We start from the raw sequence: 26396 nt of genomic DNA on the forward strand, positions 1-26396 counted from the left end.
CTTCATCTTCCCTTGCAGACTGTGGGAACACTGAGTCTGTCCATAACATTCCTCCTGTCTTCATCTTCCCTTGTGGGAACACTGAGTCTGTCCATAACATTCCTCCCGTCTTCCTCTTCCCTTGCAGACTCCAGGATAAGGAGCGATCACTGAGTCTGTCCATAACATTCCTCCCGTCTTCCTCTTCCCTTGCAGACTCCAGGATAAGGAGCGATCACTGAGTCTGTCCATAACATTCCTCCCGTCTTCCTCTTCCCTTGCAGACTCCAGGATAAGGAGCAATCACTGAGTCTGTCCATAACATTCCTCCCGTCTTCCTCTTCCCTTGCAGACTCCAGGATAAGGAGCGATCACTGAGTCTGTCCATAACATTCCTCCCGTCTTCCTCTTCCCTTGCAGACTCCAGGATAAGGAGCGATCACTGAGTCTGTCCATAACATTCCTCCTGTCTTCCCCTTCCCTTGCAGACTCCAGGATAAGGAGCGATCACTGAGTCTGTCCATTAAAGATGCTACGGCTAAAGTAAGGTTATTTTATATTGACATATTGACATTAGACATTCAATAAACACTCTTATACAGAGTGACACAGTTTCAGTTGCAGTCACCACGACCCCTACTTGGTGGCAAGGCAACTCAACCATTCCTCCCAGAGTAAAGCAGAGTAAAGCAGAGCAAAGCAGAGTAAAGCAGAGCAGAGTAAAGCAGAGCAGAGTAAAGCAGAGCAGAGTAAAGCAGAGCAGAGTAAAGCAGAGCACAGCAGAGTAAAGCAAAGCAGAGCAGAGCAGAGTAAAGCAGAGCAGAGCACAGCACAGCAGAGCACAGCAGAGCAAAGCACAGCAGAGCAGAGCAGAGCAGAGCAGAGCAAAGCACAGCAGAGCAGAGCAGCAAGCACAGCAGAGCACAGCACAGCAGAGCAAAGCACAGCAGAGCAAAGCACAGCAGAGCACAGCACAGCAGAGCAGAGCAGAGCAAAGCACAGCAGAGCAGAGTAAAGCAGAGCAGAGTAGAGCACAGCAGAGCAGAGTAGAGCACAGCAGAGTAAAGCAGAGCAGAGCAGATCAGAGTAAAGCACAGCAGAGCAGAGTAAAGCAGAGCAGAGTAGAGCACAGCAGAGCAGAGTAGAGCACAGCAGAGCTGAGTAGAGCACAGCAGAGTAAAGCAGAGCAGAGTAAAGCAGAGCAGAGTAGAGCACAGCAGAGCAGAGCACAGCAGAGTAAAGCAGAGCAGAGTAAAGCAGAGTAAAGCAGAGTAAAGCAGAGCAGAGTAAAGCAGAGTAAAGCAGAGCACAGCAGAGTAAAGCAGAGTAAAGCAGAGCAGAGTAAAGCAGAGCAGAGTAAAGCAGAGCAGAGTAGAGCACAGCAGAGTAAAGTAGAGTACAGCAGAGCACAGCAGAGTAAAGCAGAGCACAGCAGAGTAGAGCACAGCAGAGTAGAGCACAGCAGAGCAGAGTAGAGCAGAGCAGAGTAAAGCAGAGCACAGCAGAGCACAGCAGAGTAGAGCACAGCAGAGCAGAGCACAACAGAGTAGAGCAGAGCACAGCAGAGTAAAGCAGAGTAAAGCAGAGCACAGCAGAGTAAAGCAGAGCACAGCAGAGTAAATCAGAGTAAAGCAGAGCACAGCAGAGTGGAGCAGAGCACAGCAGAGTAGAGCAGAGCACAGCAGAGTAGAGCAGAGCACAGCAGAGCACAGCAGAGCACAGCAGAGTAGAGCAGAGCACAGCAGAGTAGAGCAGAGCACAGCAGAGTAGAGCAGAGCACAGCAGAGTAGAGCAGAGCAGAGCACAGCAGAGCACAGCAGAGTACAGTAGAGTAAAGCAGAGCACAGCAGAGTAGAGCAGAGCACAGCAGAGCAGAGCAGAGCACAACAGAGTAAAGCAGAGTAAAGCAGAGCACAGCAGAGTAAAGCAGAGCACAGCAGAGTTTATTTACTTATTTTATTTATTTGACCTTTATTTAACCAGGTAGGCAAGTTGAGAACACCTTTATTTAACCAGGTAGGCAAGTTGAGAACACCTTTATTTAACCAGGTAGGCTAGTTGAGAACACCTTTATTTAACCAGGTAGGCAAAGCAGTTTGACACATACAACGACACAGAGTTACACATGGAGTAAAACAAACATACAGTCAATAATACAGTAGAAACAAGTCTATATACGATGTGAGCAAATGAGGCAAAAAAAAGGCCATGGTGGCAAAGTAAATACAATATAGCAAGTAAAACACTGGAATGGGAGATTTGCAATGGAAGAATGTGCAAAGTAGAAATAAAAATAATGGGGTGCAAAGGAGCAAAATAAATAAAATAAATACAGAAGGGAAAGAGGTAGTTGTTTGGGCTAAATTATATGTGGGCTATGTACAGGTCAAATCAAATCAAATCAAATTTTATTTGTCACATACACATGGTTAGCAGATGTTAATGCGAGTGTAGCGAAATGCTTGTGCTTCTAGTTCCGACAATGCAGTAATAACCAACAAGTAATCTAACCTAACAATTCCAAAACTACTACCTTATAGACACAAGTGTAAAGGGATAAAGAATATGTACATAAAGATATATGAATGAGTGATGGTACAGAGCGGCATAGGCAAGATACAGTAGATGGTATTGAGTGCAGTATATACATATGAGATGAGTATGTAAACAAAGTGGCATAGTTTAAAGTGGCTAGTGATACATGTATTACATAAAGATGCAGTAGATGATATAGAATACAGTATATACGTATACATATGAGATAAATAATGTAGGGTATGTAAACATTATATTAGGGAGCATTGTTTAAAGTGGCTAGTGATATATTTTACATCATTTCCCATAAATTCCCATTATTAAAGTGGTTGGAGTTGAGTCAGTGTGTTGGCAGCAGCCACTCAATGTTAGTGGTGGCTGTTTAACAGTCTGATGGCCTTGAGATAGAAGCTGTTTTTCAGTCTCTCGGTCCCAGCTTTGATGCACCTGTACTGACCTCGCCTTCTGGATGATAGCGGGGTGAACAGGCAGTGGCTCGGGTGGTTGTTGTCCTTGATGATCTTTTTGGCCTTCCTGTGACATTGGGTGGTGTAGGTGTCCTGGAGGGCAGGTAGTTTGCCCCCGGTGATGCGTTGTGCAGACCTCACTACCCTCTGGAGAGCCTTACGGATGTGGGCGGAGCAGTTGATGTACCAGGCGGTGATACAGCCCACCAGGATGCTCTCGATTGTGCATCTGTAGAAGTTGGTGAGTGGTTTTGGTGACAAGCCAAATTTCTTCAGCCTCCTGAGGTTGAAGAGGCGCTGCTGCGCCTTCTTCACGATGCTGTCTGTGTGAGTGGACCCATTCAGTTTGTCTGTGATGTGTATGCCGAGGAACTTAAAACTTACTACCCTCTCCACTACTGTTCCATCGATGTGGATAGGGGGGTGTTCCCTCTGCTGTTTCCAGAAGTCCACAATCATCTCCTTAGTTTTGTTGACGTTGAGTGTGAGGTTATTTTCCTGACACCACACTCCGAGGACCCTCACCTCCTCCCTGTAGGCCGTCTCGTCGTTGTTGGTAATCAAGCCTACCACTGTTGTGTCGTCCGCAAACTTGATGATTGAGTTGGAGGTGTGTGTGGCCACGCAGTCGTGGGTGAACAGGAAGTATAGGAGAGGGCTCAGAACGCACCCTTGTGGGGCCCCAGTGTTGAGGATCAGCGGGGTGGAGATGTTGTTGCCTACCCTCACCACCTGGGGGCGGCCCGTCAGGAAGTCCAGTACCCAGTTGCACAGGGTGGGGTCGAGACCCAGGGTCTCGAGCTTGATGACGAGCTTGGAGGGTACTATGGTGTTGAATGCCGAGCTGTAGTCGATGAACAGCATTCTCACATAGGTATTCCTCTTGTCCAGATGGGTTAGGGCAGTGTGCAGTGTGGTTGAGATTGCATCGTCTGTGGACCTATTTGGGCGGTAAGCAAGTTGGAGTGGGTCTAGGGTGTCAGGTATGGTGGAGGTGATATGGTCCTTGACTAGTCTCTCAAAGCACTTCATGATGACGGAAGTGAGTGCTACGGGGGCGGTAGTCGTTTAGCTCAGTTACCTTAGCTTTCTTGGGAACCGGAACAATGGTGGCCCTCTTGAAGCATGTGGAAACAGCAGACTGGTATAGGGATTGATTGAATATGTCCGTAAACACACCGGCCAGCTGGTCTGCGCATGCTCTGAGGGCGCGGCTGGGGATGGTGTCTGGGCCTGCAGCCTTGCGAGGGTTAAGACGTTTAAATGTCTTACTCAACTCGGCTGCAGTGAAGGAGAGACCGCATGTTTTCGTTGCAGGCCGTGTCAGTGGCACTGTATTGTCCTCAAAGCGGGCAAAAAAGTTATTTACTCTGCCTGGGAGCAAGACATCCTGGTCCGTGACTGGGCTGGTTTTCTTCTTGTAGTCCGTGATTGACTGTAGACCCTGCCACATACCTCTTGTGTCTGTGCCGTTGAATTGAGATTCTACTTTGTCTCTATACTGATGCTTAGCTTGTTTGATAGCCTTGCGGAGGGAATAGCTGCACTGTTTGTATTCGGTCATGTTACCAGACACCTTGCCCTGATTAAAAGCAGTGGTTCGCGCTTTCAGTTTCACGCGAATGCTGCCATCAATCCACGGTTTCTGGTTAGGGAATGTTTTAATCGTTGCTATGGGGACGACATCTTCAACGCACGTTCTAATGAACTCGCACACCGAATCAGCGTATTCATCAATATTGTTATCTGACGCAATACGAAACATATCCCAGTCCACATGATGGAAGCAGTCTTGGAGTGTGGAGTCAGCTTGGTCGGACCAGCGTTGGACAGACCTCAGAGTGGGAGCCTCTTGTTTTAGTTTCTGTCTGTAGGCAGGGATCAATCCCATGGCTCTTATCGTAAGAGTAGGGGTGTTAACCCCGGTGACCTGACTCTCTGAAGTCATTAAAGATCCCATGGCACTTATCGTAAGAGTAGGGGTGTTAACCCCAGTGACCTGACCCTCTGAGGTCATTAAAGATCCCATGGCACATATCATAAGAGTAGGGGTGACAACCCCGGTGTCCTGGCTAAATTCCCAATCCCTCAAACCATCACGGTCACCTAATAATCACCAGTTTACAATTGGCTCATTCATCCCCTTCCTCTCCCCTGTAACTATTCCCCAGGTCATTGCTGCAAATGAGAACATGTTCTCAGTCAACTTACCTGGTAAAATAATGGATAAATAAAAAAGAAAGAACCTGTTATTTCCAGGACAGACTGACCAGGTGAATCCAGGTGAAAGCTATGATCCCTTATTGATGTCACCTGTTATATCCACTTCAGTCAGAATGAAGGGGAGGAGACGGGTTAAAGAATCATTTTTAAGCCTATTACAAACAATTGAGACATGGATTGTGTATGTTCAGAGGTCAAGACAAAATATTTACATGCCTTTGAATGGGGTATTGAAGTAGGTGCCAGGCTCACCGGTTTGTGTCAAGAACTACAAAGCTGCTGGATTTTCCACACAACAGTTTCCCGTGTTTATCAAGAATGGTCCACTACCCAAAAGACATCTAGCCAACTTGTGTTTTTTACATTGGTTAAAAGCAGAGACACAGAGCTTCAAATGGTATATCATACACTGTATTTAAGGAACAATGGGAAAGTCATTCTGCTTTGAAAGTTGATAAACTTGAGAAAATTTGAGAAAATGGCATTGTATGTTTTGGTACATCTACTGGAGAGCTCTTCTTTGTTCAGCACCTTTCATCTAAAGCTTTAGCCCCATCCATCTCATTCAGGGTTGATCTGAGACTTCTGTACTAACAACAGTCAAGCACCCAAACTACCTGGCTAACTTTGGCTAGCTTGCTAGCTAATTCCAGACACAAATGAGAGAACAGCTCACTGACCTTTTTACCTGGCAGAGCTGGTTAGGCTGTTTTCATGTTATCCAGAGAGTTGGTGACTGAAACTGTGCTGCTGGCAACAATTTATGTTTACTGACATCCGCCATGTTGAGCGTTAGTAAATGTGTGAGTTATTCTGCACTCTGGCACACTCAGATAAGATCAACCACGTAACGTTAGCTAGCAAGCCAGCCAGCTAACGTTACCTAGCTAGCTAACAGTACACTTTGACTTGACTTAAAAACGACTTTGTCAAAATTAGAAACAGATAATGTCTGAAAATGTAGCTCGCTAGATTATCTTACCCGTATACATTATTCATGGTTGGATGCCATGGTTGGCCTTAGTTGAAGATGTAATCCGGAGACGGGTGTTTCCTCCATCTCTATCAGACTCTAATTCCACTGATTTCAAAACTCGGTCCTCCAGAAAGTGGAGAGCAACACTTATGCAGTTCTACTAAGTGATATTTATTTTAAAGCCGCGTTAGACAGGTTTACCTACACATACTGACCAGATCAAATAGACAGAAGCATGTTATATGGCAGACCAATCCCAACTCTCGGCATGTCCAGCCCACTCATTATCTCAGCCAATCATGGCTAGCGAGAAGGTTGCTGACTTTTTTTTTGTAGCTTGTAATATAACAATTGTATTCGTATTTACAGATGGCATATAAGTTTGTAATTAAGGCACATGAAAGCTCACATGTTCCAGTAGGCATTTCTGCCAAAAAATGACTTTTGATAAAAAATAAAGTTTACATGCAAACAGCTCTCCTGTGAAGTAGTGACGTGTGAAATGCTCCTAAATTCCTGAAACGAGTCACCTTTGTGGGAAGCATTGGAGTCAACATGGAACAGCATTCCTGTAGAATGCTTTTGAACACCTTGTAGAGCCTATGACCTGGCAAATTGAGGCTGTTCTGAGGTTAAATAGAGGTGCAACTCAATATTAGGAAGGTGTTATTTACTGTACTATAATGATAAGTGTGTCATCTAACCCTCCCTCTCTTCTTTCCTTCATCCTTCTCTAGGTAGTTATGAGTCAGAGGTTGGGAGGAAGTCTGAGAAGGAAAGTCAGTGAGACAGAGACTCAACTCCTGGCTCTCCACGAAGCCAAGCTAGCCGCCATCTCAGGTACCTGGCTATACAGATATCATGCACCTCTACATATATCATACACCTCTACAAATATCATACACCTCTACCTCTACATATATCATACACCTCTACCTCTACATATATCATACACCTCTACATATATCATACACCTCTACAAATATCATACACCTCTACCTCTACATATATCATACACCTCTACCTCTACATATATCATACACCTCTACCTCTACATATATCATACACCTCTACCTCTACATATATCATACACCTCTACCTCTACATATATCATACACCTCTACCTCTACAAATATCATACACCTCTACCTCTACATATATCATACACCTCTACATATATCATACACCTCTACCTCTACATATATCATACACCTCTACCTCTACATATATCATACACCTCTACCTCTACATATATCATACACCTCTACCTCTACATATATCATACACCTCTACATATATCATACACCTCTACCTCTACATATATCATACACCTCTACCTCTACATATATCATACACCTCTACAAATATCATACACCTCTACCTCTACATATATCATACACCTCTACCTCTACATATATCATACACCTCTACCTCTACATATATCATACACCTCTACCTCTACATATATCATACACCTCTACATATATCATACACCTCTACATATATCATACACCTCTACCTCTACATATATCATACACCTCTACCTCTACATATATCATACACCTCTACCTCTACATATATCATACACCTCTACCTCTACATATATCATACACCTCTACCTCTACATATATCATACACCTCTACCTCTACATATATCATACACCTCTACATATATCATACACCTCTACCTCTACATATATCATACACCTCTACATATATCATACACCTCTACCTCTACATATATCGTACACCTCTACATATATCGTACACCTCTACATATATCGTACACCTCTACATATATCATACACCTCTACATATATCGTACACCTCTACATATATCGTACACCTCTACATATATCGTACCCCTCTACATATATCGTACACCTCTACATATATCGTACACCTCTACCTCTACATATATCATACACCTCTACATATATCATACACCTCTACAAATATCATACACCTCTACCTCTACATATATCATACACATCTACCTCTACATATATCATACACCTCTACCTCTACATATATCATACACCTCTACCTCTACATATATCATACACCTCTACCTCTACATATATCATACACCTCTACCTCTACAAATATCATACACCTCTACCTCTACATATATCATACACCTCTACATATATCATACACCTCTACCTCTACATATATCATACACCTCTACCTCTACATATATCATACACCTCTACCTCTACATATATCATACACCTCTACATATATCATACACCTCTACCTCTACATATATCATACACCTCTACCTCTACATATATCATACACCTCTACAAATATCATACACCTCTACCTCTACATATATCATACACCTCTACCTCTACATATATCATACACCTCTACCTCTACATATATCATACACCTCTACCTCTACATATATCATACACCTCTACATATATCATACACCTCTACCTCTACATATATCATACACCTCTACCTCTACATATATCATACACCTCTACCTCTACATATATCATACACCTCTACCTCTACATATATCATACACCTCTACCTCTACATATATCATACACCTCTACCTCTACATATATCATACACCTCTACATATATCATACACCTCTACCTCTACATATATCATACACCTCTACATATATCATACACCTCTACCTCTACATATATCGTACACCTCTACATATATCAGGGTACATCTACATATATGTACACCTCTACATATATCATACACCTCTACATATATCGTACACCTCTACATATATCGTACACCTCTACATATATCCACTGACCTCTACATATATCGTACACCTCTACATATATCGTACACCTCTACATATATCGTACACCTCTACAGATATCACACACCTCTACAGATATCATACACTTCTACCTCTACATGTGTCATACACCTCTAAATATATCAAACACCTCTACCTCTACATATATCATACACCTCTACATATATCATTCACCTCTACATATATCATGCATCATACACCTCTACATATATCATTCACCTCTACATATATCATTCACCTCTACATTTATCATGCACCTCTACATATATCATACACCTCTACATATATCATTCACCTCTACATATATCATTCACCTCTACATATATCATACACCTCTACCTCTACATATATCATACACCTCTACCTCTACATATATCGTACACCTCTACATATATCGTACACCTCTACATATATCGTACACCTCTACATATATCATACACCTCTACATATATCGTACACCTCTACATATATCGTACACCTCTACATATATCGTACACCTCTATATATATCATACACCTCTACATATATCGTACACCTCTACATATATCGTACAGCTCTACATATATCGTACACCTCTACATATATCGTACACCTCTACATATATCATACACCTCTACATATATCATACACCTCTACATATATCATTCACCTCTACATATATCATACACCTCTACCTCTACATATATCATACACCTCTACATATATCATTCACCTCTACATATATCATTCACCTCTACATATATCATTCACCTCTACATATATCATACACCTCTACATATATCATTCACCTCTACATATACCATTCACCTCTACATATATCATTCATCTCTACATATATCATTCACCTCTACATATATCATTCACCTCTACATATATCATACACCTCTACATATATCATGCACCATTCACCTCTACATATATCATTCACCTCTACATATATCATTCACCTCTACATATACCATTCACCTCTACATATATCATTCACCTCTACATATATCATACACCTCTCCCTCTACATATATCATACACCTCTACCTCTACATATATCATACACCTCTACCTCTACATATATCATACACCTCTACCTCTACAAATATCATACACCTCTACCTCTACATATATCATACACCTCTACCTCTACATATATCATACACCTCTACCTCTACATATATCATACACCTCTACATATATCATACACCTCTACCTCTACATATATCATACACCTCTACCTCTACATATATCATACACCTCTACCTCTACATATATCATACACCTCTACCTCTACATATATCATACACCTCTACCTCTACATATATCATACACCTCTACCTCTACATATATCATACACCTCTACATATATCATACACCTCTACCTCTACATATATCATACACCTCTACCTCTACATATATCGTACACCTCTACATATATCGTACACCTCTACATATATCGTACACCTCTACATATATCATACACCTCTACATATATCGTACACCTCTACATATATCGTACACCTCTACATATATCGTACACCTCTACATATATCGTACACCTCTACATATATCGTACACCTCTACATATATCGTACACCTCTACAGATATCACACACCTCTACAGATATCATACACTTCTACCTCTACATGTGTCATACACCTCTAAATATATCAAACACCTCTACCTCTACATATATCATACACCTCTACATATATCATTCACCTCTACATATATCATGCATCATACACCTCTACATATATCATTCACCTCTACATATATCATTCACCTCTACATTTATCATGCACCTCTACATATATCATACACCTCTACATATATCATTCACCTCTACATATATCATTCACCTCTACATATATCATACACCTCTACATATATCATACACCTCTACATATATCATACACCTCTACATATATCATGCACCATGCACCTCTACATATATCATGCACCATGCACCTCTACATATATCATGCACCATGCACCTCTACATATATCATGCACCTCTACATATATCATGCATCATACGCCTCTACATATATCATACACCTCTACATATATCATACACCTCTACATAGATCATACACCTCTACATATATCGTACACCTCTACATATATCATTCACCTCTACATATATCGTACACCTCTATATATATCATACACCTCTACATATATCGTACACCTCTACATATATCGTACACCTCTACATATATCGTACACCTCTACATATATCATACACCTCTACATATATCATACACCTCTACATATATCATACACCTCTACATATATCATTCACCTCTACATATATCATACACCTCTACCTCTACATATATCATACACCTCTACATATATCATTCACCTCTACATATATCATTCACCTCTACATATATCATTCACCTCTATATATATCATACACCTCTACATATATCATTCACCTCTACATATACCATTCACCTCTACATATATCATTCATCTCTACATATATCATTCACCTCTACATATATCGTACACCTCTATATATATCATACACCTCTACATATATCATACACCTCTACATATATCATACACCTCTACATATATCGTACACCTCTACATATATCGTACACCTCTACATATATCATACACCTCTACATATATCATACACCTCTACATATATCATTCACCTCTACATATATCATACACCTCTACCTCTACATATATCATACACCTCTACATATATCATTCACCTCTACATATATCATTCACCTCTACATATATCATTCACCTCTATATATATCATACACCTCTACATATATCATTCACCTCTACATATATCATTCACCTCTACATATATCATGCACCATTCACCTCTACATATATCATTCACCTCTACATATATCATTCACCTCTACATATATCATTCACCTCTACATATATCATTCACCTCTACATATATCATTCACCTCTACATATATCATTCACCTCTACATATACCATTCACCTCTACATATATCATTCACCTCTACATATATCATTCACCTCTACATATATCATTCACCTCTACATATATCATTCACCTCTACATATATCATTCACCTCTACATATATCATGCACCTCTACATATATCATTCACCTCTACATATATCATTCACCTCTACATATATCATTCACCTCTACATATATCATTCACCTCTACATATATCATTCACCTCTACATATATCATGCACCTCTACATATATCATACACCTCTACATATATCATACACCTCTACATATATCATTCACCTCTACATATATCATTCACCTCTACATATATCATTCACCTCTACATATATCATACACCTCTACCTCTACATATATCATTCAGCTCTACATATATCATTCACCTCTACATATATCATACACCTCTACCTCTACATATATCATTCACCTCTACATATATCATTCACCTCTACATATACCATTCACCTCTACATATATCATTCACCTCTACCTCTACATATATCATTCACCTCTACCTCTACATATATCATTCACCTCTACATATATCATTCACCTCTACATATATCATTCACCTTTACCTCTACATATATCATTCACCTCTACATATATCATTCACCTCTACATATATCATTCACCTCTACATATATCATACACCTCTACCTCTACATATATCATTCACCTCTACATATATCATTCACCTCTACATATATCATACACCTCTACCTCTACATATATCATTCACCTCTACATATATCATTCACCTCTACATATATCATTCACCTCTACATATATCATTCACCTCTACATATATCATTCACCTCTACATATATCATTCACCTCTACATATATCATACACCTCTACATATATCATGCACCATTCACCTCTACATATATCATTCACCTCTACATATATCATTCACCTCTACATATATCATTCACCTCTACATATATCATTCACCTCTACATATATCATACACCTTACCTCTACCTCTACATATATCATACACCTCTACCTCTACATATATCATACACCTCTATCCTCTCAAATATCATCATTCACCTCTACATATATCATACACCTCTACCTCTACATATATCATACACCTCTACCTCTACATATATCATACACCTCTACATATATCATACACCTCTACCTCTACATATATCATTCACCTCTACCTCTACATATATCATTCACCTCTACATATATCATACACCTCTACCTCTACATATATCATACACATATATCTACCTCTACATATATCATTCACCTCTACATATATCATACACCTCTACATATATCATACACCTCTACCTCTACATATATCATACACCTCTACATAAATCATGCACCATTCACCTCTACATATATCGTACACCTCTACATATATCATTCACCTCTACATATATCGTACACCTCTACATATATCATTCACCTCTACATATATCATTCACCTCTACATATATCATGCACCATTCACCTCTACATATATCGTACACCTCTACATATATCCTACACCTCTACATATATCATTCACCTCTACATATATCATTCACCTCTACATATATCATTCACCTCTACAGATATATACACTTCTACCTCTACATGTATCATTCACCTCTAAATATATCAAACACCTCACCTCTACATATATCATTCACCTCTACATATATCATTCACCTCTACATATATCATTCATCATATATCATTCACCTCTACATATATCATTCACCTCTACATATATCATTCACCTCTACATTTATCATTCACCTCTACATATATCATTCACCTCTACATATATCATTCACCTCTACATATATCATACACCTCTACATATATCATACACCTCTACATATATCATACACCTCTACATATATCATGCACCATGCACCTCTACATATATCATTCACCTCTACATATATCATTCACCTCTACATATATCATGCACCTCTACATATATCATTCACCTCTACATATATCATACACCTCTACATATATCATACACCTCTACATATATCATACACCTCTACATATATCATTCACCTCTACATATATCATTCACCTCTACATATATCATTCACCTCTACATATATCATACACCTCTACATATATCATTCACCTCTACATATATCGTACACCTCTACATATATCATTCACCTCTACATATATCATTCACCTCTACATATATCATTCACCTCTACATATATCATACACCTCTACATATATCATTCACCTCTACATATATCATACACCTCTACCTCTACATATATCATACACCTCTACATATATCATTCACCTCTACATATATCATTCACCTCTACATATATCATTCACCTCTACATATATCATACACCTCTACATATATCATTCACCTCTACATATACCATTCACCTCTACATATATCATTCACCTCTACATATATCATTCACCTCTACATATATCATTCACCTCTACATATATCATTCACCTCTACATATATCATACACCTCTACATATATCATGCACCATTCACCTCTACATATATCATTCACCTCTACATATATCATTCACCTCTACATATATCATTCATCTCTACATATATCATTCACCTCTACATATATCATACACCTCTACATATATCATTCACCTCTACATATATCATTCACCTCTACATATATCATACACCTCTACATATATCATATACCATTCACCTCTACATATATCATTCACCTCTACATATACCATTCACCTCTACATATATCATTCACCTCTACATTTATCATACACCTCTACCTCTACATATATCATACACCTCTACATATATCATACACCTCTACATATATCATTCACCTCTACATATATCATTCACCTCTACATATACCATTCACCTCTACATATATCATTCACCTCTACATATATCATACACCTCTACATTTATCATTCACCTCTACATATATCATACACCTCTACATATATCATACACCTCTACATATATCATGCACCTCTACATATATCATACACCTCTACATATATCATTCACCTCTACATTTATCATTCACCTCTACATATATCATTCACCTCTACATATATCATTCACCTCTACATATATCATTCACCTCTACATATATCATTCACCTCTACATATATCATTCACCTCTACATATATCACACCTCTATATCATTCACCTCTACATATATCATTCACCTCTACATATATCATTCACCTCTACATATATCATTCACCTCTACATAATCATGCACCATTCACCTCTACATATATCATACACCTCTACATATATCATTCACCTCCACCTCTACATATATCATGCACCTCTACATATATCATTCACCTCTACATATATCATTCACCTCTACATATATCATTCACCTCTACATATATCATTCACCTCTACATATATCATTCACCTCTACATATATCATTCACCTCTACATATATCATTCACCTCTACATATATCATGCACCTCACCTCTACATATATCATTCACCTCTACATATATCATTCACCTCTACATATATCATTCACCTCTACATATATCATTCACCTCCACCTCTACATATATCATTCACCTCTACATATATCATTCACCTCTACATATATCATTCACCTCTACATATATCATTCACCTCTACATATATCATTCACCTCTACATATATCATTCACCTCCACCTCTACATATATCATGCACCTCTACATATATCATTCACCTCTACATATATCATTCACCTCTACATATATCATTCACCTCTACATATATCATTCACCTCCTTATATATCATACACCATTCACCTCTACATATATCATACACCTCTACATATATCATTCACCTCTACATATATCATTCACCTCTACATATATCATTCACCTCTACATATATCATTCACCTCTACATATATCATTCACCTCTACATATATCATACACCTCTACATATATCATACACCTCTACATATATCATTCACCTCTACATATATCATTCACCTCTACATATATCATTCACCTCTACATATATCATTCACCTCTACATATATCATTCACCTCTACATATATCATTCACCTCTACATATATCATTCACCTCTACATATATCATACACCTCTACATATATCATACACCTCTACCTCTACATATATCATACACCTCTACATATATCATTCACCTCTACATATATCATACACCTCTACATATATCATTCACCTCTACATATATCATGCACCATGCACCTCTACATATATCATGCACCTCTACATATATCATTCACCTCTACATATATCATTCACCTCTACATATATCATTCACCTCTACATATATCATTCACCTCTACATATATCATGCACCATTCACCTCTACATATATCGTACACCTCTACATATATCATTCACCTCTACATATATCATTCACCTCTACATATATCATGCACCATTCACCTCTACATATATCCTACACCTCTACATATATCATTCACCTCTACATATATCATTCACCTCTACATATATCATTCACCTCTACATATATCATTCACCTCTACATATATCATTCACCTCTACATATATCATTCACCTCTACATATATCATTCACCTCTACATATATCATTCACCTCTACATATATCATTCACCTCTACATATATCATTCACCTCTACATATATCATACACCTCTACATATATCATTCACCTCTACATTTATCATTCACCTCTACATATATCATTCACCTCTACATATATCATTCACCTCTACATATATCATTCACCTCTACATATATCATTCACCTCTACATATATCATTCACCTCTACATATATCATTCACCTCTACATATATCATTCACCTCTACATATATCATTCACCTCTACATAATCATGCACATATATCATTCACCTCTACATATATCATACACCTCTACATATATCATACACCTCCACCTCTACATATATCATGCACCTCTACATATATCATTCACCTCTACATATATCATTCACCTCTACATATATCATTCACCTCTACATATATCATTCACCTCTACATATATCATTCACCTCTACATATATCATACACCTCTACATATATCATTCACCTCCACCTCTACATATATCATGCACCTCTACATATATCATTCACCTCTACATATATCATTCACCTCTACATATATCATTCACCTCTACATATATCATTCACCTCTACATATATCATTCACCTCTACATATATCATACACCTCTACATATATCATGCACCTCTACATATATCATTCACCTCTACATTTATCATACACCTCTACATATATCATGCACCTCTACATATATCATTCACCTCTACATTTATCATACACCTCTACATATATCATTCACCTCTACATTTATCATACACCTCTACATATATCATGCACCTCTACATATATCATTCACCTCTACATATATCATTCACCTCTACATATATCATTCACCTCTACATATATCATACACCTCTACATATATCATTCACCTCTACATATATCATTCACCTCTACATATATCATACACCTCTACATATATCATTCACCTCTACATATATCATTCACCTCTACATATATCATTCACCTCTACATATATCATTCACCTCTACATATATCATTCACCTCTACATATATCATTCACCTCTACATATATCATACACCTCTACATATATCATTCACCTCCACCTCTACATATATCATGCACCTCTACATATATCATTCACCTCTACATATATCATTCACCTCTACATATATCATTCACCTCTACATATATCATTCACCTCTACATATATCATTCACCTCTACATATATCATTCACCTCTACATTTATCATACACCTCTACATATATCATGCACCTCTACATATATCATTCACCTCTACATATATCATACACCTCTACATATATCATTCACCTCTACATATATCATTCACCTCTACATATATCATACACCTCTACATATCATCATTTATTCACCTCTACATATATCATTCACCTCTACATATATCATTCACCTCTACATATATCATTCACCTCTACATATATCATTCACCTCTACATATATCATTCACCTCTACATATATCATTCACCTCTACATATATCATACACCTCTACATATATCATTCACCTCTACATATATCATTCACCTCTACATATATCATTCACCTCTACATATATCATTCACCTCTACATATATCATTCACCTCTACATATATCATTCACCTCTACATATATCATTCACCTCTACATATATCATTCACCTCTACATATATCATTCACCTCTACATATATCATTCACCTCTACATATATCATTCACCTCTACATATATCATTCACCTCTACATATATCATTCACCTCTACATATATCATTCACCTCTACATATATCATTCACCTCTACATATATCATTCACCTCTACATATATCATTCACCTCTACATAATCATGCACCATTCACCTCTACATATATCATACACCTCTACATATATCATTCACCTCCACCTCTACATATATCATGCACCTCTACATATATCATTCACCTCTACATATATCATTCACCTCTACATATATCATTCACCTCTACATATATCATTCACCTCTACATATATCATTCACCTCTACATATATCATACACCTCTACATATATCATTCACCTCTACATATATCATTCACCTCTACATATATCATTCACCTCTACATATATCATTCACCTCTACATATATCATTCACCTCTACATATATCATTCACCTCTACATATATCATTCACCTCTACATTTATCATACACCTCTACATATATCATGCACCTCTACATATATCATTCACCTCTACATTTATCATACACCTCTACATATATCATGCACCTCTACATATATCATTCACCTCTACATTTATCATACACCTCTACATATATCATTCACCTCTACATTTATCATACACCTCTACATATATCATGCACCTCTACATATATCATTCACCTCTACATATATCATTCACCTCTACATATATCATTCACCTCTACATATATCATTCACCTCTACATATATCATTCACCTCTACATTTATCATACACCTCTACATATATCATGCACCTCTACATATATCATGCACCTCTACATATATCATTCACCTCTACCTCTACATATATCATTCACCTCTACCTCTACATATATCATTCACCTCTACATATATCATTCACCTCTACATATATCATTCACCTCTACATATATCATTCACCTCAACATATATCATATACCATTCACCTCTACATATATCATTCACCTCCTTATATATCATACACCTCTATATATATCATTCACCTCTACATATATCATGCACCTCTACATCTATATATACTATTTTCTACATTGTATATTAATAGAGAGGACATCAATACTATGAAATTACACATGGATTTACACATAATTTAATAACCTACCTATGTTAATCACTATTATTGTACACAGTCCATGCAACTTATTATTTGACTTTAAGCACATGTTTGCTCCTGAACTCATTTAGTCTTGGCAAAAGGGTTGAATACTTATTGACTCAAGATACTTAAGCTATTAATGTGTAAAAACATATTTACAGTTTGACCTCATGGGATATTGTGTATGGATGTGGGTACACAGACCAACTGCAGCCCCTTATGATGCGTTCAGATTGCCCCCACCCCTTCCGTGGTATACAGTATCATACACTACCATCCCATCTAGCAGATACACTTACTGTCAAGGCACAAGGCGAGACTCAAATGCAGATACAGGAGGTGGATGGTTGGAGTCTTACAATGTTTATTAATCCAAAGGGAGTAGGCAAGAGAATGGTTGTGGACAGACATAAAGTTTCAAACCAGATCAGAGTCCAGGAGGTACAGAGTGGCAGACAGGCTCGTGGTCAAGGCAGGCAGAATGGTCAGTCAGGCGGGTTCAGAAACAAGTCCAGAAACAAGCAAGGGTCAAAACTAGGAGGACTAGAAAAAGGAGAATGCAAAAAGCAGGAGGGCGGGAAAACCACTGGTTGACTTGGAAACATACAAGACAAACTGGCACAGAGAGACAGGAAACACATGGATAAATACATTGGCACAGAGAGACAGGAAACACAGGGATAAATACACTAGGGAAAATCAGCGACACCTGGAGGGGGTGGAGACAATCACAAGGCTGATACCCCATGGAGCACTCGAAAGGGGAGAGTCCCGTGGCAGAACTGGGAAGAGTGTTGCGGGCATTCTCCCCCCAGACCAGTTGACAGCTCCAGGTAGTGGGGTGAGTTGAGACCAGGCACTTTAAGGTGGTCTCCAGTTCTTGGTTGGCTAGCTCCGACTGACCGTTAGTTTGGGGATGGATGATAGGCTGGCCGATGACCCAATAAGGGTGCAGAATGCCTACCAGAACTGAGAGGAGAACTGAGGACCCCGATCGGAGACCATGTCTACCGGGAGTCCGTGGATCCGGAAGACATGCTGCACCATAAGCTGGGCCGTCTCCTTAGCAGAAGGTCGTTTGGGAAGAGGGATGAAATGGGCGGCCTTGGAGAACCGGTCGACTACTGTTAGAATGACAGTGTTGTCATCAGACAGAGGTGACAAACTCCAGAGATGTGTATGAGACCAGGAGTGATAAGGAACCGGTAAAAGCTGCAGGAGGCCAGAAGGAGTCTTGCCATGGAGTCTTGTTTTGAGCACACAGTGCATGCAGTGACGAAGGTAGAGACGTCAGGGACCATTGTTGGCCACCAGAAACGTTGTCCAAGGAAGGCTAGTGTACAACAGGACCCTGGATAACAGGTCAGCCCGGACTGGGTTAGGGACAAACAGCTGGTTAGCCGGGCCCCCTTCAGGTCCAGGCTGGGAGCGTTGCGCCTCACGAACCAGGTTTTCAATACCCCAATCCACAGTGGCAGCAAGGCTTGAGGTAGGGAAAATGGTTTTCAGAGGTCGAGGGTGTGGCAGAGGAACTGTATAGGTGGGAGAGAGAATCAGGCTTCACATTTTAGACACAGGACGGTAGGAAATGGTTGAATCTGGTAAACAGGAGGGCCCACCAGGCCTGCCTTGAGTTGAGGCGCTTGGCTGAATGGAGTTTTTATGGTCGTTCCAGACCAGGAATAGCTATTGTGCTCCTTCCAGCCAGTCCCACCACTCCTCCAATGCCATCTTAACCGCCAGGAGGTCTCAGTTGCCAACATCATAGTTCCTCTCAGCAGGATTGAGACGATGGGACAGGAAGGCACAGGGATGAAGCTTCTGGTCCTGGGCAGATCGCTGGGACAGGATGGCCCCCACTCCAACATTCGAAGCATCCACTTCCACCACAAATTGATCCGAGGGGTCCACATGGATGAGGATGGGTGCTGTTGTGAACCGATGCTTCAGGTCAACTAAGGCTTTGTCGACTGCTGGAGACCATTTGAACGGTACCTTGGCGGAGGTGAGTGCCGAGAGGGGGGCCGCCAGGGTGCTGTAATCCCAAATTAAACAGCAGTGGAAGTTTGCAAACCCAAGGAACCGTTGCAACTGCACTCTGGACGTTGGTTGAGACCAATCCACCCCTGCATTCACCATTCCAGGATCCCATCTGAACATTGCCCTCAGCAATGACATATCCCAGAAAGGTAATAGAAGAGTGGTGGAACTCACACTTCTTTGCTTTCACGAACAGTTGGTTCTCCAGGAGAATGACCTTTCTGACATGAAGAACATGTTCTTACGCAGACCGTGAAAGAAACAGGATGTCGTCCAGGTAGACGAACACAAACCGGTTTATCATGTCCCGAAGCACATCATTGACCAAAGCCTGGAAGACAGCATGGGCGTTGGTGAGTCCAAATGGCATGACCTGGTACTCATAATGTCCACTGGCTGTGTTGAAGGCTGTCTTCCTCTCATCCCCCTCGCGTATCCGAACCAGGTGGCATTCCGAAGGTCCAACTTGGAAAACATGGTGGCCCCCTGGAGAGGTTCATACCATTTTTGACAGTGATATTGTTTAGTCCCCAGTAGTCAATGCACAGGCACAGGGTCTTGTACGTCTTCTCCACAAAGAAAAACCCTGAACCGGCAGGAGATGCAGACGGACGGACCCAGTGGCCAGAGACTCCTCTATGTACAATGTTTATTAATCCAATGGGTTAGGAAAGAGAGTGGTCGTGGACAGGCAAAAAGTTTCAAACCAGATCAGAGTCCAGGAGGTACAGAGTGGCAGACAGGCTCGTGGTCAAGGCAGGCAGAATGGTCAGGTAGGCGGGTACAAAGTCCAGAAACAGGCAAGGGTCAAAATGGGGAGGACTAGAAAAAGGAGAATGCAAAAAGCAGGAGGGCGGGAAAACCACTGGTTGACTTGGAAACATACAAGACAAACTGGCACAGAGAGACAGTGATAAATACATTGGCACAGAGAGACAGGAAACACAGGGATAAATACACTGGGGAAAATCAGCGACACCTGGAGGGGTTGGAGACAATAACAAAGACAGGTGAAACTGATCAGGGCGTGACACTTCCTTACCATACAATACCATCCCCTCTAACAGATACACTCACTTTATCTACATCACATCCACACAGGACTCAAGACAGCAATGCGCTCCCTCCACTTCTTCCTGTCCTTGGCAATACAGATACACCACCATTATCAACCAATCCACATTGACGTTGCCTATTAAGGACTTGATGAGCCATAGCTAATGTGGCTAACGCTGACAATACAGTGTTGTAGTGTGTCTTGTTGTGTTGTAGTGTGTCTTGTTGTGTTGTAGTGTGTTGTAGTGTGTTGTAGTGTGTCTTGTTGTGTTGTAGTGTGTCGTAGTGTGTTGTAGTGTGTTGTGTGTTGTAGTGTGTTGTAGTGTGTCTTGTTGTGTTGTAGTGTGTTGTGTTGTGTTGTATTGTGTGTGTTGTAGTGTGTTGTAGTGTGTTGTAGTGTGTTGTGTGTCTTGTTGTGTTGTAGTGTGTCGTAGTGTGTTGTAGTGTGTCTTGTTGTGTTGTAGTGTGTTGTAGTGTGTAGTGTGTTGTAGTGTGTCTTGTTGTGTTGTAGTGTGTTGTAGTGTGTCTTGTTGTGTTGTAGTGTGTCTTGTTGTGTTGTAGTGTGTCTTGTTGTGTTGTAGTGTGTTGTAGTGTGTCTTGTTGTGTTGTAGTGTGTCGTGTTGTGTTGTAGTGTGGTGTGTTGTAGTGTGTCTTGTTGTGTTGTAGTGTGTTGTAGTGTGTCTTGTTGTGTTGTAGTGTGTCTTGTTGTGTTGTAGTGTGTCTTGTTGTGTTGTAGTGTGTAGTGTGTTGTAGTGTGTTGTAGTGTGTCTTGTTGTGTTGTAGTGTGTTGTAGTGTGTCTTGTTGTGTTGTAGTGTGTTGTAGTGTGTCTTGTTGTGTTGTAGTGTGTCTTGTTGTGTTGTAGTGTGTCTTGTTGTGTTGTAGTGTGTTGTAGTGTGTCTTGTTGTGTTGTAGTGTGTAGTGTGTTGTAGTGTGTTGTAGTGTGTCTTGTTGTGTTGTAGTGTGTCTTGTTGTGTTGTAGTGTGTTGTAGTGTGTCTTGTTGTGTTGTAGTGTGTCTTGTTGTGTTGTAGTGTGTCTTGTTGTGTTGTAGTGTGTTGTAGTGTGTCTTGTTGTGTTGTAGTGTGTAGTGTGTTGTAGTGTGTTGTAGTGTGTCTTGTTGTGTTGTAGTGTGTCTTGTTGTGTTGTAGTGTGTCTTGTTGTGTTGTAGTGTGTTGTAGTGTGTCTTGTTGTGTTGTAGTGTGTTGTAGTGTGTCTTGTTGTGTTGTAGTGTGTCGTGTTGTGTTGTGTTGTAGTGTGTCTTGTTGTGTTGTAGTGTGTTGTAGTGTGTCTTGTTGTGTTGTAGTGTGTCTTGTTGTGTTGTAGTGTGTTGTAGTGTGTCTTGTTGTGTTGTAGTGTGTTGTAGTGTGTCTTGTTGTGTTGTAGTGTGTTGTAGTGTGTCTTGTTGTGTTGTAGTGTGTTGTAGTGTGTCTTGTTGTGTTGTAGTGTGTCTTGTAGTGTGTCTTGTTGTGTTGTAGTGTGTTGTAGTGTGTTGTAGTGTGTCTTGTTGTGTTGTAGTGTGTTGTAGTGTGTCTTGTTGTGTTGTAGTGTGTCGTAGTGTGTCGTAGTGTGTTGTAGTGTGTTGTAGTGTGTCGTAGTGTGTTGTAGTGTGTTGTAGTGTGTCTTGTTGTGTTGTAGTAGTGTGTCTTGTTGTGTTGTAGTGTGTTGTAGTGTGTAGTGTGTTGTAGTGTGTCTTGTTGTGTTGTAGTGTGTTGTAGTGTGCCTTGTTGTGTTGTAGTGTGTCTTGTTGTGTTGTAGTGTGTCTTGTTGTGTTGTAGTGTGTTGTAGTGTGTCTTGTTGTGTTGTAGTGTGTCGTGTTGTGTTGTAGTGTGCTGTAGTGTGTTGTAGTGTGTCTTGTTGTGTTGTAGTGTGTCTTGTTGTGTTGTAGTGTGTCTTGTTGTGTTGTAGTGTGTTGTAGTGTGTCTTGTTGTGTTGTAATGTGTCTTGTTGTGTTGTAGTGTGTTGTAGTGTGTCGTAGCATGTTGTAGTGTGTTGTAGTGTGTTGTAGTGTGTCTTGTTGTGTTGTAGTGTGTTGTAGTGTGTCTTGTTGTGTTGTAGTGTGTCTTGTTGTGTTGTAGTGTGTTGTAGTGTGTTGTTGTGTTGTAGTGTGTCGTGTTGTAGTGTGTTGTAGTGTGTCGTGTTTTAGTGTGTCGTGTTGTGTTGTAGTGTGTCGTGTTGTAGTGTGTCTTGTTGTGTTGTAGTGTGTCGTGTTGTAGTGTGTTGTAGTGTGTTGTGTTGTCGTGTTGTGTGTCGTGTTGTGTTGTTGTGCTGTTTTGTTGTGGTGTGTTGTGTTGTAGTGTGTCGTATTGTGTCGTTGTAGTGTGTTGTGTTGTAGTGTGTCGTGTTGTAGTGTTGTAGTTGTAGTGTGTCGTGTTGTGTTGTTGTGCTGTGTTGTTGTCGTGTTGTAGTGTTGTAGTGTGTCGTGTTGTAGTGTGTCGTGTTGTAGTGTGTCGTGTTGTAGTGTTGTAGTGTGTCGTGTTGTAGTGTGTCGTGTTGTAGTGTGTTGTAGTGTGTTGTAGTGTGTAGTGTGTTGTAGTGTGTTGTAGTGTGTCGTGTTGTAGTGTGTTGTGTTGTAGTGTGTTGTAGTGTGTCGTGTTGTAGTGTGTTGTAGTGTGTCGTGTTGTAGTGTGTCGTGTTGTAGTGAGTCGTGTTGTAGTGTGTTGTAGTGTGTTGTAGTGTGTCGTGTCGTGTTGTAGTGTGTCGTGTTGTAGTGTGTTGTCGTGTTGTAGTGTGTCGTGTTGTAGTGTGTTGTAGTGTGTCGTGTTGTAGTGTGTTGTAGTGTGTCGTGTTGTAGTGTGTCGTGTTGTAGTGTGTGTTGTAGTGTGTAGTGTGTCGTGTTGTAGTGTGTTGTAGTTGTAGTGTGTTGTAGTGTGTTGTAGTGTGTTGTAGTGTGTAGTGTGTCGTGTTGTAGTGTGTCGTGTTGTAGTGTGTCGTGTTGTAGTGTGTTGTAGTGTGTTGTGTTGTAGTGTGTCGTGTTGTAGTGTGTTTTGTGTCGTGTTGTAGTGTGTCGTGTTGTAGTGTGTTGTAGTGTGTTGTAGTGTGTCGTGTTGTAGTGTGTTGTAGTGTGTCGTGTTGTAGTGTGTCGTGTTGTAGTGTGTTGTAGTGTGTCGTGTTGTAGTGTGTCGTGTTGTAGTTTGTCGTGTTGTAGTGTGTCGTGTTGTAGTGTGTCGTGTTGTAGTGTGTCGTGTTGTAGTGTGTCATGTTGTAGTGTGTCGTGTTGTAGTGTGTCGTGTTGTAGTGTGTCGTGTTGTAGTGTGTTGTAGTGTGTCGTGTTGTAGTGTGTTGTAGTGTGTCGTGTTGTCGTGTGTCGTGTCATGTTGTGTTGTTGTTGTGCTGTGTTACATGTCAGGATGTAAAGAAGATGCAATTTGCAGCTAGTGACTTCAGCATTATGCTGAGCTGACGGTTGAGATGAGAGCTGTGTTGTTATGTTGTAGGTAGTGACATCAGCATTATGCTGAGCCGAAGGTTGAGATGAGAGCTGTGTTGTGTTTTGTTACAACAGTGCGTTTTTATGTTGTAGGTAATGCCTTCAGCAGTGCTAAAGAGCTGAAGGCAGAGATGAGAGCTGTCTACAGAGAAAGAGACAGGCTGGAGCTGCTAGTGAAGAGACTCCACAGCCTGAGTTTTGGTAACAGCCAGGATCTGGCCAAGATGAAGACACAACAACAACAGCTGAAACTGGAGCTGGAGGCCAGACAGGCCCAGCATGGTGAGTAGATGAGGCCAGGAGGGTGGTGGTTGGTGGGGTAGAACCCAGCGGAGCCTCTCTGGGATGGGGACGAATTTGGATGTGCATGATGGTCTTTCAGGTAACAGGGTCATCTACCTGTTCTCCTGTTCCCCACACATGTAGTTGACATGTGTGGAGAGGACTGAGGGCAGAGTAGATAGGGGACAGAGAGAGGAGAGGACT

General features: G+C 40.2%; 2 protein-coding genes across 7 annotated transcripts in view; both read left to right on the top strand.

The window, feature by feature from the left end:
• The window catches only part of LOC124039065 (AT-rich interactive domain-containing protein 4B-like), a 908546-nt gene that overhangs the window by 335269 nt on the left and 546881 nt on the right, over positions 1 to 26396 (top strand). The gene's annotated exons all lie outside the window — the stretch shown is intronic.
• disc1 (DISC1 scaffold protein) overlaps positions 1 to 26396 on the top strand; it is a 149845-nt gene that overhangs the window by 58528 nt on the left and 64921 nt on the right. For all 6 annotated transcript variants that reach the window (XR_006839722.1, XR_006839723.1, XR_006839724.1 and 3 more), the window contains exons 7-9: positions 468 to 522; positions 6918 to 7020; positions 26004 to 26192. Coding sequence is in view for 3 of the 6 variants with exons in the window: in XM_046357664.1 (XP_046213620.1) it covers positions 468 to 522; positions 6918 to 7020; positions 26004 to 26192 (347 nt within the window). In the remaining 3 variants the exon portion in view is untranslated. The remainder of the gene's footprint in view (positions 1 to 467; positions 523 to 6917; positions 7021 to 26003; positions 26193 to 26396) is intronic.

The sequence above is a fragment of the Oncorhynchus gorbuscha genome, linkage group LG07 (genome assembly GCF_021184085.1).
Source record: "Oncorhynchus gorbuscha isolate QuinsamMale2020 ecotype Even-year linkage group LG07, OgorEven_v1.0, whole genome shotgun sequence".
In the NCBI taxonomy this organism is placed as follows: Eukaryota; Metazoa; Chordata; class Actinopteri; order Salmoniformes; family Salmonidae; genus Oncorhynchus; species Oncorhynchus gorbuscha.